At 36.9% G+C, this 8,949-nt stretch overlaps 3 protein-coding genes and 1 long non-coding RNA gene across 4 annotated transcripts; 2 read left to right on the top strand and 2 right to left on the bottom strand.

Moving 5' to 3' along the window:
* Nucleotides 1-435: 435 nt before the first annotated feature.
* LOC147939014 (uncharacterized) lies at nucleotides 436-1,689 on the bottom strand. Its single transcript, XR_015567412.1, has 4 exons — nucleotides 1,347-1,689; nucleotides 1,077-1,179; nucleotides 835-972; nucleotides 436-747 (listed from the first exon to the last, which is right to left on the bottom strand). It is a non-coding gene; the product is annotated as an uncharacterized LOC147939014 (long non-coding RNA).
* A 617-nt stretch (nucleotides 1,690-2,306) lies between these two features.
* Nucleotides 2,307-4,429, top strand: LOC104712119 (putative protein phosphatase 2C 48). The gene is made up of 3 exons (XM_010428943.2): nucleotides 2,307-2,709; nucleotides 2,838-3,942; nucleotides 4,037-4,429. Exons 2-3 carry the CDS (start codon nucleotides 3,010-3,012, stop codon nucleotides 4,256-4,258), a joined length of 1,155 nt encoding a protein of 384 aa, XP_010427245.1. The 5' UTR covers nucleotides 2,307-2,709; nucleotides 2,838-3,009; the 3' UTR covers nucleotides 4,259-4,429.
* Nucleotides 4,430-4,465: 36 nt separating this feature from the next.
* On the top strand, nucleotides 4,466-6,413 carry LOC104712118 (glutathione S-transferase L2, chloroplastic). The gene is made up of 9 exons (XM_010428942.3): nucleotides 4,466-4,773; nucleotides 4,886-4,945; nucleotides 5,029-5,089; nucleotides 5,175-5,261; nucleotides 5,361-5,459; nucleotides 5,565-5,667; nucleotides 5,760-5,836; nucleotides 5,929-6,036; nucleotides 6,133-6,413. Exons 1-9 carry the CDS (start codon nucleotides 4,583-4,585, stop codon nucleotides 6,229-6,231), a joined length of 885 nt encoding a protein of 294 aa, XP_010427244.1. The 5' UTR covers nucleotides 4,466-4,582; the 3' UTR covers nucleotides 6,232-6,413.
* LOC104712117 (CDP-diacylglycerol--glycerol-3-phosphate 3-phosphatidyltransferase 2-like) lies at nucleotides 6,296-8,524 on the bottom strand. The gene is made up of 6 exons (XM_010428941.3): nucleotides 7,966-8,524; nucleotides 7,587-7,684; nucleotides 7,427-7,477; nucleotides 7,194-7,307; nucleotides 7,039-7,095; nucleotides 6,296-6,946 (listed from the first exon to the last, which is right to left on the bottom strand). The coding sequence occupies exons 1-6, from the start codon at nucleotides 8,150-8,152 to the stop codon at nucleotides 6,746-6,748; spliced, it is 708 nt and encodes a 235-aa protein (XP_010427243.1). The 5' UTR covers nucleotides 8,153-8,524; the 3' UTR covers nucleotides 6,296-6,745.
* Between the last annotated feature and the right edge of the window lie 425 nt (nucleotides 8,525-8,949).

Genomic DNA, 8,949 nt, shown 5'->3' with positions numbered 1-8,949 from the left:
ACTATAGCAGTTGAGCATAAGTTCCAAAACAGGATTGGTCTAACAAAGAAGCAAATTCCTATTATTAGCCAATTTGTAGCAAACAAATCTATGAATGCAAGATTAACGAAATGTACCTTGGCGAAGATTGAGCTTTTGAGAGAACATGAAGAGAGTGGAGAGAGATAAGAGGAGTGGGAGAATCAGGAGCCAAATAAGTTAGATTCTGATGATTTGGTGGGAACTTAAAACTGGGTTTTGGTGACAAGGGTCTTTCTCTGAGGGACAGGGTGAAATGAGGTGCGGTTACAGAAAGTGAAAGAAGAAGAACAAGCAGGCCATTTTTTATACTCTACCTGGACGTCTCTCACCACTTTGAAGTGCAAAAAAGATGACAGCTAGAGAAACATCACAACACACCACAGTCCATAGCAAGAAGGAAGGGCGTGCTTAATATATAAGGACTAGTAGATTGCTTTCTTTATTTCAAATATCAATGTATGAAAATGTTACAAGATTGAGCCTACAAAACTATTGAGTACATAGTTATATGAAGAGTAGAGAACCATTCTACAAAGCTCCTTGAAGGCTTGTGTTTCACAATCTGAATCAAGCGCTACTATTATCGTCAAGTGTGCTTCATATCAGCTGTTGAAGAAATGGTTAACTGGGTTTGTCTCTGACGTATGTACCTTAGTGCTACAGGGTATTGGGAGACAAGTTTTCTTGAGTTTTGATCTTTGTCAGCGATTTGGAGGAGGGATGAACCTGCTAGTGGTTATAATGCCATACATCAAAAGATTCAGTACCCAAAATTATGACAAGTTGAGTCTTATAACAAGGTTTTTACTTCACCTGAAAACGACCAACTTGTGGGTTCTTCTTGTGTTCTTCAGATGCTAAGTGAGTGTTTTGATTTGCCTTGAAGCCGCAAGAGAGTTTCTCTTTTACAGCATCCTCTATCTTGTTCTTTTCTTCTAGCTTCTTGAAGAACTAAGAGATACAGCCACAGCAAAAGAGAGCTTTATTAAACTATTGTTCTATATAAGTCCTCTGATCAGAAACAGAAATATAAAGGGGGTCGTCTATAGTTCTACCTCTTTCCTCCTTTCAGCCCTTTCATCACTTCTGAAGACGAAGGGAGAAGATACAGTGATAGACTTTGCTTTGGTTCTGCTATGAGTTGAAAGATTTTCACTGCTGCAATGCATTAGACAAAAACATCCCATCTTATTTCAGCATAAATCAGAGAACCAACACAAACACCTTTCGATAAATCACCTCAAGCCAATGCAGTAATGAAGTAGTATAAGATAGTTACTTTTTTTTCTCTCTCTAAGAGGTTGGTACTTCAACGTACTACTAACCTGACAGACGGTGGTCTTTGCACATTGTTGGGTATTTTGCATGAAACTGAATTCCCTACAGATATGTTTTTGTGTGTATTTAAGAAACCATGTTAATCAGAGGGTTGAGTTAGTAAGTAATAGCACACAGCGATGAATGTTGTTGAAAATGGTTGGATCTTGTTTTCTGAGAGCTTGTTGTTGAGAGGAGGACGTGACAGCAGTAAAAAAATCAGTTAACATCCACAAAAATTTTGGAAATCTAAAAATAACCTAAATATTAACCAGAAAAAAGGGTGAGACCCTAATCACAATACTACAAGACACAATCGGAAGCAAGCATCTCAACCTCCTCTCAAGTCCTGATTTCTTGGTTTAGATTTTTTTTTTTCTTGTTCATAATTCTCAGAGTTTTTCAGAATTTGGGTTTTTTTTTCTCACCTTAATCATTGTTTCTTAGATGATTGGTCAATTCTTTTGGAGTTTATAGATATGAGTATGATTTTTTCTTTGGGATTTGATTATCACAAAGCTGGATTCTCTAGTCTCAGATTTGTACTTAAAAAGGGGCTTTATAAACTTAGGGGGGAAGTTTATGATAAAAGAAAATTTGTCAAATCTTATTCCAATAAAATCATGATTAGCCATTTATTTACTTTTTCACTAACTAAGAATTAAATTATATTTTTTTTTATTAAATGAAAACTGTTAAAATGTAAGATGATTTTTTAGAGACATCACTTGTTAATATTATAAAATTAAAATAAAATAGCAGGGCATGTAACATTATATATATTTACTTATAAAAATTATGCTTACTTTTTCACTATAATTAGTCAAAAAAAGAAATTATATTTCTCAACAAGTTAGTTTGACATAGTTATAGGTCTACTACTCTAATATGAGTAATATCCTATTTTTGCTACACTTTGGTTTGGGGGTTATGGTACCAGATTTTAGAGAATAATTCCTAAGAATATTATTATAGAATTTGGGTTTATTTAAAAAAAAAGAAAAGAAAAAAAGTCAAAGCTTTAAAAGTCAAAAATAAATGGCGAAAACAAAAGAAATAAAAAACACGATGGCCCCGCGAGTATCGCTTCTTTCTTCTCTCTCTAAAAGAAAGAAACAAATCCAACGTCTCCGTCTCTTCTCTCTTCTTCAAACGCGTCTTCTTCTTCTCCTTCTTCTCTATTTTAACCCTTCATCGTCGCTTCTCTTTTTTTAGTTTTTTTTGTTTCGTATTAGGAATCTTTGCTTAATCTTTTCCCCCAATCTAATCTCTCTCTCTCTCATCATTGATCTGAAATCTGAATGATGGATTATTATTCTACGCCAAGCTTCTGATATTACAATAGGAACCCTCTTTCTTTTCATCTATCAGGTATATATTTTTAATGGGTTTCGTTAATTTTCTCAGATTTTGGTCAAAGTTGAAACCTTTTTTAGATTCCTATGTTGGAAATTTTCAAACTTTATGAGATTCCTAAATGTTTTTTTTTATAAATGCAGATTAATGTTGTTTACTTTTGTGAATGCGTGTTTGAATCCTGAATCCTGCGTTTCTCGAGTTGGAATTGACAATACGAAGAATAAGATTGGGTCTCATAATAATATAGTTATAAGTACTGATTTGATGAACGATTTGATTGCTGGTTCTTTTGGTTGAGAGACTATGTGAATTATGGTATCTACTACATTTAGGAGAATTGTATCGCCTTGTTGGAGACCTTTTGGTATTGGAGAAGATTCTAGTCCTGGTGCTTCTGCTGATGATGGCCGTCTCGATGGTCTCTTTTGGTACAAAGATTCAGGGAACCACATCACTGGCGAGTTTTCTATGGCTGTCGTTCAAGCTAACGACATTCTTGAAGACCATTCCCAGTTAGAGTCTGGTCCTATTAGTTTGCACGATTCTGGTCCTGAGGCTACTTTTGTTGGTGTTTATGATGGTCATGGAGGTCCTGAGGCTGCTCGTTTTGTTAACGAGAGGCTTTTTTATAACATCAAGAGGTACACATCAGAGCAGCGTGGGATCTCACCTGATGTTATCACCAGAGGGTTTGTAGCAACGGAGGAGGAGTTTCTCGGTTTAGTGCAGGAGCAATGGAAGGAAAAGCCACAGATTGCTTCTGTGGGTGCTTGTTGCTTGGTTGGTATTGTTTGTAATGGTTTGTTGTATGTTGCAAACGCAGGAGATTCTCGTGTTGTGTTGGGAAAAATCGCTAATTCGTACAAAGAGTTGAAAGCTGTTCAACTATCATCAGAGCACAACGCTAGTATCGAATCCGTGAGAGATGAGTTACGTTTGTTGCATCCTGATGATCCGAATATAGTGGTCTTGAAACACAAGGTTTGGCGCGTGAAAGGGATTATACAGGTTTCGAGATCCATAGGTGACGCATACCTTAAGAGAGCAGAGTTTAATCAAGAACCGCTGTTACCCAAATTTAGAGTTCCAGAACGTTTTGAGAAGCCTATCATGAGAGCGGAACCGACTATAACAGTTCATAAGATACACCAGGAAGATCAGTTTCTTATATTTGCCTCGGATGGTTTATGGGAGCATCTAAGCAACCAGGAAGCTGTTGATATTGTCAATTCTTGTCCACGCAATGTAAAACACAAATAGAATCCACTTTTCATTTGAGGAAGCTTTTTGTTGTTGTTTGTTGAAGTGGTGGTGTGTATTTTTCTTTGGGATTTTGCAGGGTGTGGCTCGGAAGCTAGTGAAAGCTGCATTGCAAGAAGCAGCAAAGAAGAGAGAGATGAGATGTTCAGATTTGGAGAAGATAGAACGTGGCATCAGGCGACACTTTCACGACGATATTACAGTTATTGTTGTCTTCCTCCACGCAACAAACTTTGCGACTCGAACTCCCATCTCTGTCAAAGGAGGTGGTCTCCTTGCTGCCAATAATGCCTTCTTATAGACCATTTTTATTTGATTATCATTCTTTCTTTTTATTTTTTTGAACCAGAGAATTTGATTTTGTTTGCTTCCTTCGTTACAAAATTGTGTGAAAAATTTTACTTTTATTTTTTTATTTTCTGAACTGAAAAAAAACTGTATATTTCATCAAATCGCATTGTATTTTTTTCAATTTACGTAAAAACCGAATCGAACCAGAATTCGTCAGTTTGAACCAAAATCAGAATCGAACCAAAACCAAACCGAAATTTGTGGCAGTGAAGTGAACTAAAGAAAGATTCCGGAAAATCTTATCGGAGCTGCGAAAGTTTGTGTGAGTGAAGCTATGAGTGTCGGAGTTAATATTAGCGTGTGCGCATATCCATCGTTTGCGTTATCCACCAGAGATTACTCTATCTCTTCGTCATCTCTCTATCTTGATCGGAAAATTCTTCTCCGACCAGTCTCCGGGAGGCTGCGGTGTAAATCCTATGGGAAACGCAGAATCGAACCAATATCAGCTGTTAAAGAGTCAAGGTAACCAATTATATGTGTTACGTTCTCTTGAGGCCTGAGGGATTACAAAATATCGTTTGTGTTATTGAGAGGTTCGAGGTTCTTGTGAGCTGATGGTTTTTTTTTTGTGCAGTCGAGTACCGGAGCTTGATTCTTCTTCAGAACCAGTTCAAGTGTTTGATGGATCGACTAGGTTTGTTTTTTCTTTTAATTGATGCTTTTGCTGGAGATGTTAGAGAAGTTCATGAACAAGTTTTGGTTTATGTGATTTGAAAGGTTGTACATATCATACACTTGCCCGTTTGCTCAGCGTGCGTGGATTGCTCGCAACTACAAGGTTGCATTTTTATTTATCTATGTTGATACGAAACCAACTTGGATTTATTTAGATCAGTTCCTTATGTTGCGTTTGTTTTGTGAAGGGTCTGCAAAACAAGATAGAACTCGTACCAATTGATCTCAAAAACAGGCCTGTTTGGTATAAGGAGAAAGTTTACGAAGCCAACAAGGTGTTAACTTTTCTATTTTAAAGCATTTATGTGAAATGATTTGGCCAAACTAAATTAGTGGCGTGAGATCTATTGTGCTTTGTTCTTTGTTTTATGCAGGTGCCTGCATTAGAGCACAATAACAAAGTAATGGGAGAGAGCCTTGATCTGATTAAGTACATTGACACCAATTTTGAAGGGCCTTCACTTACACCCGATGTGAGTATCATCCATGACTTGTTTGATTTGTTGAGCGCTCAATTTTAAACACATTAAGTGAACCTATACTTAGAAGAGAGATATCCATGGATGGAATAACAACAGGGTGTAGAGAAGCAAGCAGTTGCTGATGAGTTGCTCTCCTACACTGACTCCTTCTCCAAAGCTGTGAGATCCACTCTAAACGGCAGTGATAGTAATGCAGCAGGTGACTTGAAGATGGAGTTGTTATCTTCCTTCTGTGTTTGAAGAAACATTATGTTGCCATGTTATGAATCTTGTCTTGCATTTTTTTTTCAGATGCTACATTTGATTACATGGAGAAGGCGCTTTCCAAATTCAATGAAGGGCCTTTCTTCCTTGGCCAGTTTAGTTTGGTACTTGTCGTTTATGTTTTCACTCAGTCATTTGTTATACCTGTATAAGCGCTCTCGATGCTGAGACAAAATTGGTGTGTATCTCTCTACAGGTTGATGTTGCATATGCTCCATTCATAGAGAGGTTTCGGCTTATCTTAAGGGATGTGTTGAATGTGGATATCACATCTGGTCGGCCTAACCTCGCCCTTTGGATTCAGGTTATTACCTCGATGTTCATATCTATCTTTCATCTTAAGGCTAAATCTACACCACACACACACACGATAATCTCTGGTTCTCACATTTTTGTACAGGAGATGAACAAGATCGAAGCTTACACCGAAACCCGTCAAGATCCAAAAGAACTAGTAGAAAGATACAAGAGACGAGTCCAAGCAGAAGCACGACTCTAAGCAGATGGTTCTCCGGATTTCTCCATTTACGATTGTTCACAGAAGAGTCAAATGAGAAGAGATATTGTAACCAAGTTTTTTTTTATTTATAAATTATATTGTATTGAAAAAGCATCTACATGACAGGCAACAACTGTATTCATTTATCCCAGAGTTCATGAGACCAAGTAAGTCTTCAACTAGAACGATTTTGCACTAGGTGCATTGCCGTCATTGCCCATCCATAAGATCGTACTTGCTGCTTGACTGAATTCAGTGCGCGCCAAGGAGCAACATGATTCAGAGATATTGTACAAAACCAAACCAAGCTGAGTACGATCCCAATGCCCAAAGTTGAAAACAGAACTAAAGCATCATATAAGAGTCTTATAGTGCTTGCCCAGCTAATTTCATTTGTATCCAGATAGAAATTAGTCAGCTTTCTTCAAGAAGAAGAGAGGTAAAATGTCGCTGAGCAAATCTTCCATTCTATGTGTATATACTGCATGCAAAAACCCGAAAAGAGAGTTTGTTGCTACTTCTTTAGCAGTACCCTCCATATTTTCCTCATATAAACAACTAAAGACCATATAGAGAGCCCTGCCGATACATAGAGCAACCCAATACCCGACGGTAATAGTCTCGCAAAACTGCTATCCCGGCTTGCAAGAAGTATGGTTAGCGCTATCATCTGCGTTGCAGTTTTCCACTTTCCCAAGCTATTTACAGCAACAGCCTGTGAACATCAATGCCAATTCCATGATTTAAGTAACGAACACTTACAAAAAAAAAGACCCAAGAGAATGCATATGATGATGATAACTATACCTCTGAAAGCTTGCCGTTTTGAGATGCGGCCCATTCTCTTACAGCAGACATAGTAATCTACAGTGAACATATTACCGAATAGTTTAGAAGAGAGGGCTGATAAATGCGACTTACTTAAGGACATCTAAGCATACTGTCAACTTTCTATAGCTTACCTCTCTGCCAATGATGGCAATTGAAGGCACTGTCACTAACCATGGAACTGGTCCTAAGACAACATAGTCCATTGGTTTAGTGCACAACAATATCAATGTAGCTGCTACCATAAGCTGCATACCAATGACATGAGTCAGAATGATAAAAATCATAACTTTTTTAAACAACGATAATGCTTGAGAGATGAAGAAAAGACAAACAGGAAAGGTAGCTAAGGAAAAGGGTCTCTCACTTTATCTGCCACTGGATCCAAAAATGCACCAAATGCAGAACCTAATCTCATCTGCAAAAAGGCACATCTCACCGTTAAGCTTGTGGTACAGAACATGAGAACAACCCCCACAGTTTAAACTATTCAGAAGAACATGAAAGGGGTAAACATATGAAAGTACCTTCCGAGCAATATATCCATCAAGCCAATCTGTAATGGCTGCTGCAATGAAAATACTTGTTGTAGCAGTTCTTCCCCACCAGCAATCAACGTAAAAGGCTAACATGATGCAATTAGATACAATCAAAATCAGGAACATCAAAAGATCGATTTGAGGAGTGGTAACAAGTGAAGTACACATTAGAAAATAAGCTCAATTTTTTAAACAAAGTTCTCTAATTTCTCAAAATCAAGCGAAACAAAATTCTGATCTGAAATCGAATTCAACAGAGCCACTTCGTTTAGATCTGATGATTAGAATCCTATTACACACAGACCAAGGACAATGACTCCAAGGAGAATTCAGAGTCGAAATTAAAAAAAAAAAGGATCAAACGTACTCGCGACGAGAATAGGAACGGCAGCAACACGGCCAAGGGTTAATACGGTAGGCAATGTAAGCACTTTAGAAGAAAGCTGCTGTGGCGGTGGAGGCAATGGCGACGTATGGCGATTACGGAGCAATGAATCTTCTTCGCCACCAGCAAAACTGTTCTGATCCGCATTCACGGTGTCTTCTTCACCCATATCTCCGCCACACAAGAGCTGATCTGTAGAAATTCGACGATCCGAGTTTCTGGGAGGAAGGAGGAGGAGAAGCACGAAGAAGGGGCGGTGGCGACACCGACCTGAATCCGGAACCCTAAAAGAGCACTTCTTCTATCCGAGACTGTTGAGAGTTTCTCAATCAAACAAACCAAAAGAATATCAATATTTCAATTATTTAAATATATTTTCTTTTCTTTTTTAATAATTGAACCAATAAGTAAGTAACAAGAATTCAGATATTCAACGAGTGAATTTAAAAGTTTAATGGAAAAATATCAACATATTTTTGTAATATTTTAATTGAATTAGTTCTATCCAAATTACATTTCACATTATCGAAATTGTTTTCTCATTTTGTTATTGCGAACTTTTCTATCATATTATCTTTAAATGACTTATACAACAAAGCTATCATAATATTAAATAACACGAGCATTTAATATAATTAAGAAAATGTATGAATTGGTTAACACTAAAACTTAATAAATACTATATATATATATAAATAGCACTAGAATAAATAAAAGTTTTGATTTTAATTTTAAAAATTAAATTCATATGTTCAATAACCTTTCTAAAAAAGTTTTCCATTTCTTTTTAAGTTTTTCTTCTGTTCATTATTATTTACACTAAAAATATCTATAATGAATCAGGTTGTAGAGTAGTGTTTTAATATAACGGTTTTTGGGATGAATATGACCATCCAGAAAGTCATAATGTGCATTGTAAATAATGTGCTCCGTAAATCGTCGACATAGATCGACGATTGATAATCA

The sequence above is a fragment of the Camelina sativa genome, chromosome 9, assembly GCF_030686135.1.
Source record: "Camelina sativa cultivar CO46 ecotype springtype chromosome 9, ASM3068613v1".
In the NCBI taxonomy this organism is placed as follows: domain Eukaryota; kingdom Viridiplantae; phylum Streptophyta; class Magnoliopsida; order Brassicales; family Brassicaceae; genus Camelina; species Camelina sativa.
This window is presented reverse-complemented; position numbering and strand designations above follow the sequence as displayed.